Source organism: Alexandromys fortis, unplaced genomic scaffold (genome assembly GCF_014885135.2).
Source record: "Alexandromys fortis isolate MF-2015 unplaced genomic scaffold, M_Fortis_MF-2015_v1.1 scaffold_223, whole genome shotgun sequence".
NCBI classification, from domain to species: Eukaryota; Metazoa; Chordata; class Mammalia; order Rodentia; family Cricetidae; genus Alexandromys; species Alexandromys fortis.
Window position 1 is genome coordinate 929,904 of NW_026068095.1, and position 17,348 is coordinate 947,251.

Genomic DNA, 17,348 nt, shown 5'->3' on the forward strand with positions numbered 1-17,348 from the left:
AACAAACAAACAAACCCTTATTGGCTTTCAAGTTTCAACCCAGAGCCTTAGCCCTAAAAACAAAACAAACACCCTCCATACTTTAAAAACAAATAGGCCATTTTTATACCTTTATCAAATTCCACTTCTATGCCTCTAGTATCTCACAGGATAGCTTTGAAAAAAGACAGGCTACTTCATAGCTGTGGGAAAATAGTGCCATTTCCACTACCATATTAAAGCTTCCATGGACTGGAGTAATGGTTCAGCAGTTAAGAACACTGGCCATCCTTCTAGGATCAGGGTTCAATTCCCAGCACATACTTGGGGGCTTATAGCCACCTGCAACTCTAGTCCCTGGGGATCCAATGCCCTCTTATGGCCCATATGGGCACTGCATGCACTTGATACACATACACACTTGTATGTAAAACACAAATATTAAAAAAAAAATTAAAAGCCAGTTACTTTTCTCTGGTAACTTTCAACTTCTCCAAAATTGGTCTTTGAAAGTTTTTCTAGTCTGTACCATGATGTCTATATTCCAGTACAACCAGAACGCTTTCCAGGGCCAAATATTTGTTAGTAATTGCAGAATGGCCTCAGTGACCTAAGCATTATGAAATTTTATGTTTATATTTCACAATATTTTGAAACCATCCTGCATTAAATTTGTGATTGCTGTAGTTCTTAGAAAGCAATATAAAGGGCCAGGTCTGACAAAGCACAGAGGTACAGACTTGTCCAACATGCACAGGCAATACATGCATGTCATGCATGGTGGAACATGCTGTATTCAGGAGGCTGAGGCAGGAGGACTGCTTTGAGTTCATGATCAACCCTCAGCTACAGAATGTGACCCTGTCTGAAAAGACAGACACAGACAGACACAGACGTAGACACATAAGACAGAGAGGAGGGACATAGCATGTGTCTATAATCTCAGTGCGCAGGTAACTAAGCAAGAAGCTTGATGTGGGAGTGTCATATCAATCTGTTGATTTCATTGGCTGAGCAATAAAAGAAACTGCTTGGCTGGCCCTCATAGGTTAGAACATTGTTGGGAGGAGTAAACAGGATAGGATGCTGGGCGGAAGAGGAAGTGAGGTCAGACTCTGCTCTGCTTCCGGGGAGAGAGCCGACAGCTCAGGAGCAGAGACGCCATGCTCAGCTCTCCCAGACAACAGCCATCTGCGCAACCAGGAAGGGAGTCGAGTCTCCAGCGGAGCAGGAAGAGAAGAGAGCTAGCAGAGGAAATAGCCGCTTTTTTAAAGGGAGTGAGACCACGCCCCAATGGGCTGGTGGTATTACAGCAGCTATTGGTTGGAGGGGCGGAAAGACCTCCCGCAACAGAAGCTCAGGAATTTGAGGGAAGCCTGGATTCCTTCATAGTGAGACCATATCTCCAAATGAATGAACTAGATGACACAGAGTAAAGGGGCTACTTTCATAAACTTGACAACCTGAGTTCAATTCCTGGATGCCATGGTGGATAGAAGGAGAAAATCAACTCCTATAAAGTCGATTTCTGGCCTCCATATGCACGTCATGTCACATGTGTGCACTCTTGCTCTCTCTTTTCATATCCACTATAATAATAATTCTTTTTAAAAAGGCAATCTATGGTACCATGCAGGCGAGTCAGCAATCACAGTGATGCTCTAGTTAATTCAGAGATGGCTGCCTTTGAGACCAGCCATCTCTGGCAGAACGAGAACAGAGTGTACAGCAGTCCTCTTCAAGTTCTGAATAAATCCAGCAAAGCCATCACATCATAAGTATCTATTTCACTTTCGTAGCAAAATATGCAGCTACTGTATTCCGTTTATTTTTGTATGTATGGGCATCTTGCTTGCATGTATATCTGTGCAGCACTTATGTGCCTGATGCCTGTGAAGACTAGAAGAGGGTATTGGGTCTCTTTGGAATTGGAGTTAGAAGCAGCTGTGAATGCTGAGAATCAAGCCTGAGTCCTCTGGAAGAGCAGCTAGTGCTCTTAACTGCTAAGTCATCTTTCCAACCCCAGGTGTTCCTTTCTTAAAGCTGACAGGCAGAGTAAATTAACTGGGAGGTTCTGTACTTTATGTTACCAATACAATTAGACTTAAGGGCATATAACCACCACTTCTCCAGCTTAGTTTCTGCTTTCTGTAGCAAGCACAGTCTGGTACTGAAGTGCACCAGTGAACTAGTGAGTTGTTAGTATCTGAGGATTGTTGTAAGTAATCTCAAGCTTTGTAAAGTACCACATACCACAGCAGTTTGCAAAACCAGAGTGACATATAAATATGTGACACTATCAGTTGCCTGACACCTGAACTTTATGTATGTCACAAGCTATTCAGGTGTTGATGGGGGGTGGCTCAGCGGTTAGCAGCATGCACTGCTCTAGCACAGAACCCACTTCAGGCATCTCACAGCTACAGCTACAGCTACTGCTACTGCAGCTCCAGGGGGATTTCAAGCCTCTGGCTTCTATGGGCACCTGCACACACATGGATACACACACACAAAATCTTAAAAATAATATTTTTTAAAGAGTATTGACTTGGTTTCTTTCTCTTTTTGGCTAATTAGGACAGCTATATAGCCCAGACTAGCCTCACATCCTAAGTGATCCTCCTGCCTTTGCTTCCTGCATGCTGGGATTTCCAGATCTGTGTCTGTTAACTACCTGTTAATAACATCTCCTTAGCCGAGTATGGTGGCGCATGCCTTTAATCCCAGAACTTGGGAGACAGAGGCAGGAAGATCTCTGAGTTCAAAGCCAGCCTGGTCTACAGAGTGAGTTTTAAGACAGTTAGGGCTACACAGAGAAATCCTGCCTCAAAAAACAAGACAATTTTTTCCTCTTTAGAGTTAGGATAAAATTAAAATGTCATGACTTTTAGAAACTAAATGGTCCAATACTATAATTCTGAGTACACAGTAATAAATATTTAATGTGATAAAATATTTCTTAATAATCAAAGAAGACTGAGAAATTAGAAAACTATTTTGAGAAAACAGACTACATTGTGATTATAAGGAAATTTAAAAACTTTAAGAGAAACGAAATGAAAAACAGAAACCAGATCTATGTCACGTGACTGACGAGCTGTTCAGAGGACATCCTACACCAACATTCAATCAAGTTTTAAAATCAATAACCCAACTTTCCATCTTTAGAAGCTAGAGAGCAGAAAATTAGAGCCAAAGCAAAGACAGACAGTAACAAACACACATGAGGAACCCTTAGCAAGGCAGCAAAGCAGGGTCAACAAGTAGTCTGAATTAGTTATAAAAAATCAGGGAAAAGCCAGTTTCAGATGACTTCACCAGTAAATTATACTAACATTTAAATAATTAACATTTAGGCTGGGCCTGGCCCATGTCTATATCCTGAGCACTTAGAAGGTATTGTTCAAAGTCAGAGTTCAAAGCCATTCTGGGCTACATGAGACCCTGCCTCAAACACAAAACCAAAGAATTAACACTAACCATTCACAAACTCTCTCAAGAAATCTAAGAGGAAAAAACAGTTTCCAATTCCAATGAGGCTGACACTAGAAGGAACCAGGGATGGTAATCCTAGGATTCAGGAAGCTCAGGAAGAAAGATCACATGTTCAAGGCCAGGCTCCAAAACAAGAACAGGGGCTGAGAATGTTCAGCTGGCAGAGTAATTATCTAGCATAAAAACTGGTTCAACTCCCAGTGCCACATAAACTGGACATGCGAGCACATGCCTTGCAATCCCAGCATTTGGGAGGTACAGGCAGGATTAGAAATTCAAGATCATCCTTATCTATATATTGAGTATTAGGTCAGCCTGGGCTACATGAGCCTCAATCTCACAAAAAGTGAGGGGGAGCTGGAAAAATAACTCAAAGGTTAAGGGTGCTTGCTGCATAATCACTAGGGTCAAAGTTTAGATCCTGGCACCCATGTCCCAAGCAAGGCATTTAATATAGGCCAATAAACCCCAGTTCTAAGGCAGGCAGAAAGGAAAATCACTGGTGCTGGCCAGTTGTCAACCTGGTCAAGGAAATACAAATCCCAGGTTCAGAGAGAACCCTAACCCTGATTCATAGAGACCCTGCCTCAAGAATAGATGGAGACTCACACGTACACACACACGTACACACATAGACATGCACACACACACTGACACACATACACTGACACACATATGCACATACACACACACTGACAAACACAATGAGTCCCAAACAAAAAACAAAACAGAAAATCAAACCCATAAGACTAAATTCAGTAACATAAAAGGGAGGACGACTCTATTCCTTGACCAAGAGGGATTTACCCTAAGAATGAAGATCAGTTTAACATCTGGAAATCTTTTATAAAACATGAGAGAGAGAGAGAGAGAGAGAGAGAGAGAGAGAGAGAGAGAGAGAGAGAGAATCAGTCCAGTGTTTGAGGGCATCCTGGGCTACATGAAGACACAATGTCAAATAAACAACCCCCCACCAAAATTCCTACATAGATATTCAAGTTCTTTTTTCATGATTCAATTTTCATTCTAATTATACTTATTCACTTCCTTTATATAAAGTACAAGCACAGCCTTATCCAAAATGATGGGAAGTTACACAATGTTTTCTAGTAGACTATGCAATACAACCACACACTCAAAGTACCTCTGCAGACAGAGGAGCCCTCTCAGCGGAGGGACCCTTCCACACCAATTCTTTGGTTAGAGAAGTGAAGTAGTGCCAGGGCGCTTCAGCAGCCCTGCTCACCTCCCGCTGCTGTGATGCTGGTGACTGGGAGATCAATACCTGGCACAAAGGGCATCTGAGTCTAGAGGAGCAGAGCCTTCTCATTGTTCCTGGGATGAGCTATACCACACGTGAGGCAGTGGCAGCCTTTCTCCTGTAGGACTGAATTGCCAAGGGGATGGCTAAGATCAAGGAGGCAAACAGCAGTAGCAGTGATCCCCTGGCCACCAGTCTGTCCTCCACCTGTGTGTTTCAACATCTCTCCAGCTTCACCTGGATTCTCCAATTCTACATATGTGTAGCCTCAGGAAAGATAAGGATAAACACTTTCTATAGGCACAGAAATCATTTTGATTTTTCCACTGGAGGAATACATCTCCACAGTGTGAGCCTTGGTCACATTCCTGCTGAGTCTCCCAGTGTACACTCTGGTGGGTTTAGGAAGGGCTCTGCCGTGTCCTCTTTCAGGTGGTTTGGATTCAGGGGAGGAGTGCCTGTCATGTGGGGGAACTAAGAAGGTCTAGAAGCCAGACAGAGTAGCTGTGGGTCATACTGGGGACTCCTAAGCCCCTGCGCAGGCCCTAGCCACAGCCAGATGCTGAGTTGGACAGAGACCCGGTGCTGTTGCTTGCATCTGAAGCACTGCTCGTCAGTCCTCTTTGCTTGATGCCTTAATGGCCCCTCCAGCTGCAGGGCTGGAGCAGTCCTTGGGTTTGGTAGGATCCCTAGTGCTGGGCCCTTTTTTATTTCTTTTGACTCCTTGACAGCTCTTCTTTTCATTCTTGACAAATCCATTAGCTCCTTTAGAAGCGTTCAAAGCAGCCACATGGTGTCACTTATGTGAACTCCCACATCTCACTCCAGTCTCAGAAGAGATCCCTAATTGATAGCAATTAGGCCAAAGGACAGCATCCTCCAGCAGCTGCTACCTCCTCATGCTCCTCTCAGACACTAATGTGTAACTCAAAAAGTCCGAGGTCTTTACTTGATAAAACTATATAGCAAATAGAGGAGAAACTTTCTCCTCTGATCTGATAAAGATCATCTACAAAACACCCACAGCATCAGAGTTGCTGAAGAAAGACCAAATGCTTTCTGCCAAAGATCAGAAGCGAGACAAGGATCGTGTCTTCTCGCATCACTCTTAGTCAACAGGAAAGAAAACAAAATAGAAGGCAATTCAGATAGAGAATGAAAAAGTCAAATTGACCATCTGTAGAGAACATGATCTTATGTGCTGAAAATCCCAAAGGATCCACACAAACACTATCAAGCGTAAAGGGAAGAGTATAGCAAGGCCACCGGTCACAAGCTCTACATACAAAGAGCCATTGTGTTGCTACTCTATTCACTATCAAGGAAAATCTAAAAATGAAGATAAACAATTCTAGGGCTGAAGATAGAGCACAGTGGGTATGAGCACTGTGTTTCTTCCAGAGGACCCAGGTTTGATTCCTAAACCCACGTAACAGCTCAGAGCATGTGAGCCACTCTAGTTCCAGGAGACACAACCTCCTCTCTGGTCTCCTCAGACATTGCATGCACATGGTGTACAGACGCACATGTAGGCAAACACCACCCATACACATAAAATAAGTAAATTTTAAAAAAAGGCAAGCAAGCAAATTGATGGGCAACCAACTCCATTACTGCCATATCCACTGCTCTCTCCAGTGTGCTAAAGCAGCAATCTGTTTCTTTTTCTCTTTTTTAAACAGTCCAGTCTTCTACTTTTAAAAAAAATGTACATTAGGCCCTGAATTCATATGGAGTGAGCTCCAGCAGCTCAGGCTCCCTCCTGTCGGTCCTTACAAAGTGTGCTTCTCTGGGAGGAGCAGGTTGGTGCTTCAGCTGAACCCAGGTGCCCATCTCTTTGGCTTCCCTTTCCTTCTGATCATTTCCCTTCACCTGCTTCAGGATGCTGTCCCTGCTCTCAGAGTGCTTGGTGTTCTCAGTCTGCACATTAATTCTCTTGGTGAAAGTCTTGCCCTTAACTTGCTTGTTTACAAATGATGCCCACGGTATGCTGGGTGACGTCATTGACTCTTCCGGTGTTGCCTTTTTTACCTATGAGGACTTTCCTTTATCCCTTGATGTCTACAATACCACCCTTCCTGTAGATCTGCATAGATATGGCCAATGGAACAACTCCACGTTTCCTAAAAGGGCACTGAGCAGACAGCGATTGCCCCTCCTGTCCCTTTACATTTGTTATTTTGGTGAGCTATGGGAAAATGGCTGCTGTGGCTTGTTTCTTTTTCTTTACATTTATTATCTGTTTATGTGTGCGGATGTGCATGTACTACAGCACATATGTGAAATTATGAAGACAACTTGTAGGAGCTGGTTCTTTCTTCCTACCATGAGAGTTCTAGAAATTGGTCTTAGTCAGTATGGTGGCAGGTGTTTTTACCCACTGGGCCATCTCATCAGCCTACAACTTATTTTAAAAATAAAATAAATAAGAAGAAAATCCAACTTTATCAATGAAAGACAACTAGGAATCTGGAAATAAATACTCACATTCATGGTCAGCTAATTTCCAGAAAGCACAGGTAGGTTATATGGGCTGTCCTTCTGTATATGTGTTGCTTTTATTGGGTAATGAATAAAGCTGTTTCGGCCAGTGGCTTAGCAGAGTGAAGCCAGGTGGGAAATTCAAACTGAGCTATAGAGAGAAAGTAGGTGGAGTCAAGGCAACACCATGTGGCTGCCCAAGAAACAAGAGGTAACCACAAGTTTGGTGGTAAAATATAAAATAATAGCAATGGGTTAATTTAATATGTAAGAGCTAGCTAGAAATATGACTAAGCTATTGGCCAGTGCTGTAATTAATATAGTTTCTGTGTGATTATTTGGGTCTGGGCGATGGAAATGAATGAGTAGTCTCTGTTTACAGGTGGGTGCAGCTCAGACTTTAGCACAGGTACATTTTAGAAAATGTAAGGCCCTGAGTTTAATCTCTAACTTCCAAAGATACCAAAATAATTTATTATTATTATCATCATCTTTGTTGTTGTTTTGAGACAAAGATTCTCATTATATAATGCTTGCTGGTCTGGAACCTGATATGGAGATCTGACTGTCCTCACTCTGCCTCCTAAGTGTCGGGACTAAACTCATGCACCACCATACCCAGCTGACACCAAAACAGGTAAAGGAGAAAGAACAGCTATACTAATAGAGTTCTAGGACAGCTGGGTAGCCACAGGAAAAAGAATTGTGTTGGCCTTCTAACCCATCTTGCTGACCCTTACAATTAATTTTTGTGCATGAGCACACAGACACAGACAGCCAGAAACACGCACACAAATAAACAACGTAATAAAATTTAATTAAAAAACAAAGGGCTAATCATAATAACTAGCCGGGCAGTGGTGGTGCACACCTTTAATCCCAGAACTCGGGAGGCAGAGGCAGGCGGATCTCTGTGAGTTCGAGGCCAGCCTGGTCTACAAGAGGTAGTTCCAGGACAGATTCCAAAGCTATAGAAAAACCTTGTCACAAAAAAACAAACAAACAACAACAACAAAAAACCAACAACAACAACAAAAAAAAACCCAACCAAACAAAAAAACTAAAGTTACCAAACTCTCCATGACTTTTCACTGGGTGATAGTTTCTTAGTTGTGTTATCACAAACACAAAGCAGCCAAAAACATTACTCGCTGAATTTCATCAAATCAAAAAGTTTGTGCTTTAAGAAAGTATGGAATATATACATATTAGAGTACTACTCAGCAGTAAAAAACAAGGACTTCTTGAAGTTTGCAGGCAAATGGATGGAAATAGAAAACACCATCCTGAGTGAGGTAAGCCAGACCCAAAAAGAGGAACATGGGATGTTCTCACTCATATTTGGTTTCTAGCCATAAATAAAGGACATTGAACCTATAATTCGGGTTCTTAGAGAAGCTAAATAAGAAGGAGAACCCAAAGAAAATCATATAGGCATCCTCCTGAATATTAAACTTCATCAGGCGATGGAAGGAGACAGAGACAGAGACCCACATTGGAGCACCGGACTGAAATCTCAAGGTCCAAATCAGGAGCAGAAGGAGAGAGAGCACAAACAAGGAACTCAGGACCGCGAGGGGTGCACTCATACACTGAGACAATGAGGATGTTCTATCAGGAACTCACCAAGGCCAGCTGGCCTGGGTCTGAAAAAGCCTGGGTCAAAACTGGTCTCGCTGAACATAGCAGACAAGGAGGACTACTGAGACCTCAAGAACAATGGCAACGGGTTTTTGATTCTACTGGACCTATTGGTTTCGTGGGAGCCTAGGCAGTTTCGTGGATGCTCACCTTACTAGACCTGGATGGAGGTGGGTGGTCCTTGGACTTCCCACAGGGCAGAGAACCCTGATTGCTTTTTGGGCTGACGAGGGAGGGGGATTAGGTGGGGGGGGGGGGAGGGAAAGGGGGAGGCGGCGGTGGGGAAGAGACAGAAATCTTTAATAAATAAATAAATAAATAAAGTCACAAGGATATCTTAAAAAAATAAATAAATAAAATCAAGGATTATCGTAAAAAATAAAATAAAATAAAAATAAAGACGCTATCGAGGTGAGACAACAGCACAGTGCCCAATGAAAAGGGTGGAACGGCACTAGGAGCATCTTGCAGTAGGATGGGACACCAGCTAACACGGGTGAGCTAATGCTGGCCTGCGGACCGGAGTCCATGTTTGAGTTCAAGCTTGTGTGCAAGTCTGTTTTGACAAAAGCACAGGACCGCTGCCTGGCAATGCAGTGTCACACAGAGCAGTGTCCTCCCCGTAATATCCTCTTCTCTCTCAAGCCCTGGGACCACTGAGCTCCTTTCTCCATGGTTCTGCCTTTTCCAGACTGTCACCCAGTTAGAGTACTCAGAATGGAAACTTATTCAAACTGCTTCTCTTGCTTAGTAATTCATGTTTAAGGCTCCGGGAGCGTTAACTCCATGGAACCTTTCATAGCTTCATGTTTCTCTTTGTTACTGAATGACACTGCATTCTATGGGTGCTTTGGTTTGCTCATAAGATAGAAATATAATGGAATTAGTAGTGGTTGTCATACAATCACTGTGAATGTACTAGAAAGCAAATCATAGAATTTGTATGTGATTTTATGATCCATGAACTATCTTCCAATAAAGCTCTGATTAAAACAAAGCAACAACAGGGAGGTAGACTATGAGATTTGCTCAGTCCGGGCCTGGGTTTGATCCTTGGAACCCACATGGAGGAAGGAGAGAGCTCTCCACAAGTTGTCCCTTGACTCTATTAGTGTACAGTGGCACGGGCACATCCTCTTCTACACTGACGCAATGACTTTTTAAAGTGAAATGAATGGTAGAAAGTGTGCATGGGAGCTGGTAAAGTGCACGTCTGTCGCCATCCCAGCACTCAGGAGGTGGAGGCAGAAGGATCGGGGAGAAAAAGAAAGGCACATGGGCAGCGAACACTGCTTAGCAGATCACCTGTTTAGCACGCACAAAGTTCTCATCCCGTTACGGGATGGACAGACACAGAAACTCTGAGAACAAATGTTATGGCCAGGAGAGCTCTATGTGTTCTAATTAGGATATTTAAAAAGTCAAGAATTTCCAGGCTTGTTGCTCACAGCACTCCAGAGCCAGAGCTAGGTGGATCTCTGTGAGTTTCAAGGCCAGCTTGGTCTACAAAGAGAGTTACAGGACAGCCAGGGCTGTTACACAGAGAAACCTTGTCTCAAGAATACATAAATGAATAAATAAATAAGTAAATGAGCCAAGAATGAAGATTCAGTCAAGAGAGACAGAAAGAAAACAGTCTGCAAAGCCTGAGGTTATTACGGATATCAGGGGACAGCTCTAACGTCTGCAGAAGCCAGGACGTGACTTAGTCTTGTGTTCTATAGGAACTTCTGGGGCTTCTCAAAATAAGAAACCCTTATCTGATTCCAAAGACTCTTACGGTATTTTATGTCCCATCTTTTGGAAAAAAAGAGGACAAATGTTTTTTCTTTTCTTAGTTAAATCAGGGGTTCATGAGAAAGCACTGTCAACTCAGCCTTGAGTGAGGAGCCCCCTGCGCCCTTCACACACCTCTATCATCTCTTTTTCAGTTACAGAGGGGAAATCTAATCCTTTAAAAAGAACTTTTATTTGCATATTTTTATGCTGAATTTGTTCCCATGCCAAAAGTTTTTCTTTCTTTGGTTTCTCCAGGAATGTCTTCTCTTCTAGCTTTGGAACAACTTGTTCATTTTCAGTGAGGATCACCTCAGTGTGGCGGGGCAGGAGGACCTCTTTCATGGGTTAATGACACATCTCGGGTGCTTTGTGTTCAGTGACCAGAGACTCTATATCTAAACCCTAAAGTTCAGCATTGTTCTCTGTTCTTTAACCATGTACAATAAAAATTCAGCACTTGGGGGCTAGAGAGATGGCTCTGTGGTTAAGAGTGCTGACTGCTCTTCCAGAGGACCCAGGTTCAATTCCTACCACCCACATGGCAGTTAACAGCTGTTGGTAACTCCAAGATCTGACACCCTCAGACAGACATACATGCAGGCAAAACACCAATGCCGATAAAATAAAAATAAATAAATTATATAAAAAAAATTCAGCACTCTTCTTAGGACACTGACCCTGCGTCCAGTCTTAGTGTGTAGCCTGGGCACAACTACCAGAGTGCACACACTGCTTCTGTAGAGGGACATCTTTCAGCTACTTGGTGGCTTTTCAGATATGCAAATCTTTGACGGCCTGAGTAGTTTCACAGGTGATCTTACAGTAAATGTGAAGACCTGAACCTTTAATAATTTTGTTTTAGTTATTTTTTATGAGTATGGATATTTTACCTACATGTAAGTCTGTGTACCACATGAGTGCCTGATGCCCTTGGAAGCCTGGAGAGGCACTGGATCCTGGAACTGGAGTTACAGATGGGTATGATTCATCCTTTGGGAGTTAGAAATTGAAGCCAGGTGCTCTGGATGAGCAGCCAGTGCTCTTAACCAGCTCCTAGGTTTGAGCCTGTCAGTCTGCATGATTTTGTAAGATTTCTGGGTCAAGAGAACAGTGAACTATTTCACAGGTCACCTCAGGTGGCTTACAGGAAGTGGCAGAAATTATTCCTATGCTCAATATCCACTTTGACCAAATATAAGACTCTATTCTGCCATATTTTATGCATTTACTTACATTCAGATTCTCTAGTGGCTTTGGTTGTTTGTTTTTTGAGATTGCCCAGGCTGATCTAAATTCAGTCTGTAGCTCAGAAGAGAGCCTTGAATTGAATTCACAACAGTCCTTCTGCCTCAGCTTACCAAGTGCTAGAATTGCATTTCTGACTATAATGCTCATTTTTAAGGCAACTCGTTGTTAAAAGAAGTGGTGCCACAGCCTCAATCAAGAGAGAAAAGGCCTTGCTTCACCGTTCCCTTGAAAACACAGCACAGCGGTACTGCCTGGGGTTAAAGGAGACAGCTGTGTCCTAGCCACTACCCTTCTCCATCTTCAAGAAATGACAGAAGAGTCTCTCTCTGGGGCTCTGAGGGACTTCCCTATGTGTGGCTTAGGACTTTTTTTTTTTTTTTATCAAGGGTTTCAGAAAGCAGAGTGTAACCATGTCTTCCTGTTGCTAACTTTTCTGCTAGCTTCTATCAGGAGAAAGAAGGAAACATAAGCATCTATAAACCCAGAGTTAACTCCCACACCCTCCTTTGCACATCAGGTCTTCCCTGGGGCAACACACAGCTTTTCTGCTTGTCCCTGGTGCTAAGCAGTACTGTGCACTTAACACTGTGTGGCCCTTAGCAATGCCTAACTGTGTACAATGGTCTATATACTGTGTGTGCTTCTCTGCCATCTGTTTCTTCCACTGTGGACATCGTCAGTCTACCCTATCACCACTCTGCTGAAACAGCTTGTGTGTGTATATATTTTTTCTTTCTTTGAGGCAGGGTTTCATGTGTTCCCAGGCCCAGCCTCAAACTGACAATAACCTTGAACTTCTTTATTTGAGAAAGGGTGTCATTACATAGCCATAGCTGGCCTGGAACTTGCCATGTAGATCCTCCTGCCTCTGCCTGAGCTCAAAGGCTGTGCTACCGTGCCTGGACAGCCATCAGTCTTGCACTTCTGCTCTGCCTGGGTGAGGAGATCACAGGTGTGTGATGCCCGACCGTCACCCTCATCTTCATCTTATGGCTGTAGTTACTTTTCTAGCTGTTGACCTCACCCACAGCAGTGATAGTTTCTTTAGAACAGCACAAGGGCTTACTAATTTCTGTCTCTGCTGCCTATCACATATTAGGTGGACAAGTACTTGATAAATTAATGAACAAATAAGCAAGCTGTTCCTAAGCCCTTAAAGAGTAAAACATCTTAAATAAGCTTTCACCTACCTTCTGTTTTTTTCTTTTGAGGGAGGCAAGGAAGAGTGAGACAGGGTCTCGTGTGGCTCTGACTAGCCTTGACCTCCAGGTATAGCTGAGGATGGCCCTCAACTCTACCTCCCAAGTGCTGGGGTTTCAGGGATGTGCCACCATGCCTAGCTCCGGTTTCTGAATCAACTGTGGAGGTCCCCAAGTCCACGGACAAATTTCTTGGACAGGAAAGCAGGACACAAACTGCTGGACTTGTTCAGATGTGCTAGCTCCTCTATCATGGCGCTGTGGGAAGTGTTGCTGGAGGGGGCTGGGAAAAGGAACAAATTGCTGGCTTATGGGACACTCCACGGAAGATGGCTCCAGTGTGGCAGAGGATGGCTAAGGAGCAATGGAGAGAATTCCAGGGTTTGAATGCCAAGGTTTTCTTTTGAAGTTAAATCTCCTTACCGCCACCTATTTAGAATTACTATCAATGAGACCCTCGATGTGTACAAAAGGTTAGAGTGAGAAACCTCATGTCTCTATACAACAGTGTGTAGCACAGGGCGGACAGAAGGAAGGAAAATAGCGGCCCATATTAACATTGTGGCCAGTAGCTGACCCACTCCTTCAACAAAGATGTCCTATACTTTGTTGGGCTGGGCAACACTCTGTAGAGGGCTTTAGATGGCCTTCAGACTGGCAAGAACACAGCTGATTTAGAAGATTTCAACCTATTCATTCAGTAAACATTAAAACACAAAAGACCCTTCTGTGATTTAAAATAAGGTATCTCTATTTTCTTTCAAGACTAGATCAGAAAAAACTTTCAAGAAAATACTTCTTCCTTGTGGAAGATGCACAGGAAGCCTTGGAGAATGACCTTTATCACCCAATGTAAGGACAGAGCTCAAGTTCATTGTGTGTCCCATCAAGCCACTCTTGTCCTGTCTGGGGTATAGTTAGAGGCATTATCTAGCGTTAAGTAGGAACACAACTACAAATGTCTCTTAGCAATCACTAGACTGATTTAAAAGACTAGGGAAGTTCAGAGAGCTCCAGCAACCTAGCTAGTTTTTCCTTCCTAACTAACCCAACAGGACTCTAGGAAATCAGTACTTAATTATATTGCTCAGCACTTTCCCAAGCCCTCCTTCTTAGGTGCTCAATCTTGCAGATAAGATTCTAGCTTATGATCTTTTCCCTCCAGCTGCAACAGTACGTCTGCGCGGGCTGGTGAACATACCTGCGGCACATTAGTTAACGAAACCTGAGTACATCAGGTAATCTCAATGTTACTGTTCCAAACAATCACTATTACCTAGCAATTTAAATTATACTTCTGCATATAATTTTATGTTTAAATAAAATTGCCCCTAGCCCCACTGTCATGTGCTAGTTTCAGAAATAACCTCTACGGAGTTGGGGATGTAACTTAGTTGGTAGAGCACTTGCCCAGCACGCACGAAATCCTGGGTTCAACTCCCTCCCCCCACCACACACACACACACACACACAGGTATGGCAGCACAAGCCTGCAGTCCCAGCATTTGAGAGGCAGAGGGAGGAGGATCAGAAGTTCAAGGTTATCCTTGACTTCACAGAAAATTGGGAGGTCAACCTGGGTTACCTAGGCTACAAGAAGACTCTTTCTAAAAGCAAACACTCTTTTCAAAAATAAACAAAAAGCTGTATGTGATTGTTTTGTAAAGTAAGTAAAAATCCATATGTACTTTTGAAATTAATTACATCCTGTGAAAGACTCCAGCTGAGAAAGATGAATATTACACTCTTTCAACACCTTGAGATTATTTTCTGGGAAAGACAATGGATATAGTCTACAGACTCCATTTCAGAACCAACACTGAAAGATCAAGGTAGCAAAGGCTGGAACATGTTTTCTGGAAAACTTTCAGAACTCCCCCTTTCTATTTTGAAAATACCACTTCCTGTCAGAGGAGGGGTTTGTTATTTCATAAGCCATTGGTTCTCCTAGGTGTGCCCAGCAGGCAGATTACAGTGCTGGGCTCTCCGTCCATCACTCTTCTCAGAGCCTTCCACATAACAGGGAAGCATCAATGAAGAACAATCAGTCAAGATAACTGGACTTCCCCCACCTGTCTGAGGGTATGCGAAACAAAAAATTTAATAGAATTTTGTTGATGTATAGGATATTATATATCAAATATATAAAGGGACCTAGAGGGAAAACTCTCCTGTAGTGATATTTCATTTTTATTTTAATAAATAAAGCTTGCCTGAAGACCAGACAGTAAAACAGCCACACTGGTCAGCCTTACAGACAAGGCAGGGGTGGCACATACTTTTAATCCCAGTAGCCACACTAGTTGGCCATAGAAGCTGGGTGGTAGTGGTGCACACCTTTAATCCCAGCACTAGAGAGGATATAAGACGAGAGGAGGCAGGTCCCAGGCTCAGTCTCAGTCTGAGGATTCGTGGAGGCAGGATCACCACTCTGGTCTGAGGTAGAGGTAAGAGCCAGTGGCTGTTTTGCTTTTCTGATCTTCAGGATGGACCTCAATATCTGTCTCTGGGTTTTTATTATTAGTGCCACACTCTCCCAAGGAATAGAAAAATTATACTCCCAAAAGCATAAGGAAGAAAGCTTTAAATATTGACAAAATGTATGCCAGGCATGAGGTTCCCACTGGACATCCCAGCCCTTGGCAGGCAGAAGAGGCAGGGGAACCAGCTGAAGATCATCCTCTGCTACTGAGAGTTTGGGGCTAGCTTGGGCTCCACAAGACCTGGCTCCACAAAGAGTATTTAAAAGTTTGATTTCTTAAAAGTCCCAACTCCCAGACATCGTAAAACATTAATAAGGGACTCTCGGACCACTCCTATCTTCACAAAATGTGAAGCAAGCAAGAGTAATATGAGACAGTAGAACCATAAATACTAGTTAACCCATAATGCGCTAGTTTATAGTCATAAAAGTGCGCTAGAGATTAAAACATAGCTGGAGATAGGACACTACGTTGAATTTTTTTTTTTTTTTTTTTTTTTTTTTTTTTTTAAGAGACGATTTCTAGAGGTTAGATTACAGGCTCTGGCCAGAAAGCAAGAGGAGCTAGGACTGTTCCAACCAACCGCAGGAAAATAGCTCGGGTTGCGGGGTGGGAGGGTGAACTGATTATATGAATGGGGCATTGAGTAAGCGAGGCTGAGGGAAGGAGGGAAAACCATCAAGGGTGATTATGTCGAGTTCAGGATGCACTAATTAATCTCTCCCAACTGGAAAACGCTGGGAGGGGGCAAGACAGGGCAAAAAGAAAAAAAGTACGGTAGTTTCTTCACTTATTTTGACCTGCAGGTCAGGGCTTGCGCTCCTTGGAACCCCTAGCAAACACGGTTACCCCGGGAGTGAAAATTTTGCAAGGGCGAGGGCCCTTGCTAGAAAACTGCAGCCCGGTGCTCCCCGGTGTCCTGGCGGGGTGCCAGGGGCCCGAGGCACACTGGTATCTATGGCAGGTGTTTCGTGAGTGCTCGCGTGGACTTCTGAACTGAGGCTGGGCAGCGGGACTACGGGCGGCGACAAACAGGCGGCGGCGGCGGCCAGCCCAGGACTTACCTTGCTGTCATCCATCTCGGCAGTCAGGCCGGCCCGGCCCGGCGCCCTCCCGGCCCTCCCCCGCCTTAGCCGGCCAGGCCCGGCCCCCGCCCCGGGGATGAAGGGGATATGGCTCTGACTGCCTCCTCCTTCGCCTAACAGTTCGCTTCCCTGAAGCCACGGTCACGGGGACCCGGACCAGTTCAGGAACGGCAGAGCGGACCCAGGAGGCTGCCCCTGGCGCCTCCCCGCTCGGCCACCGCCTCCTTTACCCGCCCCATGACAGGCCCCCGGCGTGTTTACAGACGTGCTGGCTGGCCGCCCAACCCGAGGGGGGCGGGGCTCTGCAGGCTAATTGGCCCCTTCGGCCGCCATAGCACGTCGGCATTCTGGGAGTTGTAGTTTTTCTTCTCATAGTCTCTGAGCGGCCGACTGGAAAGGGAACTACGACGTCCAGATGACCTCTGCTAGCTTGGCTGTTTTGCTGCGGCCTAGAGGCGCTCTGGAGGCGGGCCTGGACCAAGACGGAACTCTTAGTCTTGTTTTGGTTGCGGTCGGGTGGGACGTTGCAGAGAAGGGAGAGCGTTCGTGGCCCTGCGGAGGCCGAACTGGAAACAGGCCCTCTTTGGGAAGATAGGGCAAATGCTGTCTCTTCTCGCGCCGGCCCACGGCAAAGTGGGGCAGCTGCTTTGGGAAACAAGTGGCTAGTTCAGAACATTAAACACATTAGTTACCGTCT

At 44.3% G+C, this 17,348-nt stretch overlaps 1 protein-coding gene across 1 annotated transcript in view; it reads right to left on the reverse strand.

Moving 5' to 3' along the window:
- The window catches only part of Crebl2 (cAMP responsive element binding protein like 2), a 33,534-nt gene extending 16,643 nt beyond the window's left edge, over nucleotides 1-16,891 (reverse strand). The window contains exon 1 of the mRNA XM_050123230.1: nucleotides 16,631-16,891. Coding sequence (XP_049979187.1) covers nucleotides 16,631-16,645 — 15 coding nt within the window. The 5' untranslated portion in view covers nucleotides 16,646-16,891. The remainder of the gene's footprint in view (nucleotides 1-16,630) is intronic.
- Nucleotides 16,892-17,348: the final 457 nt, after the last annotated feature.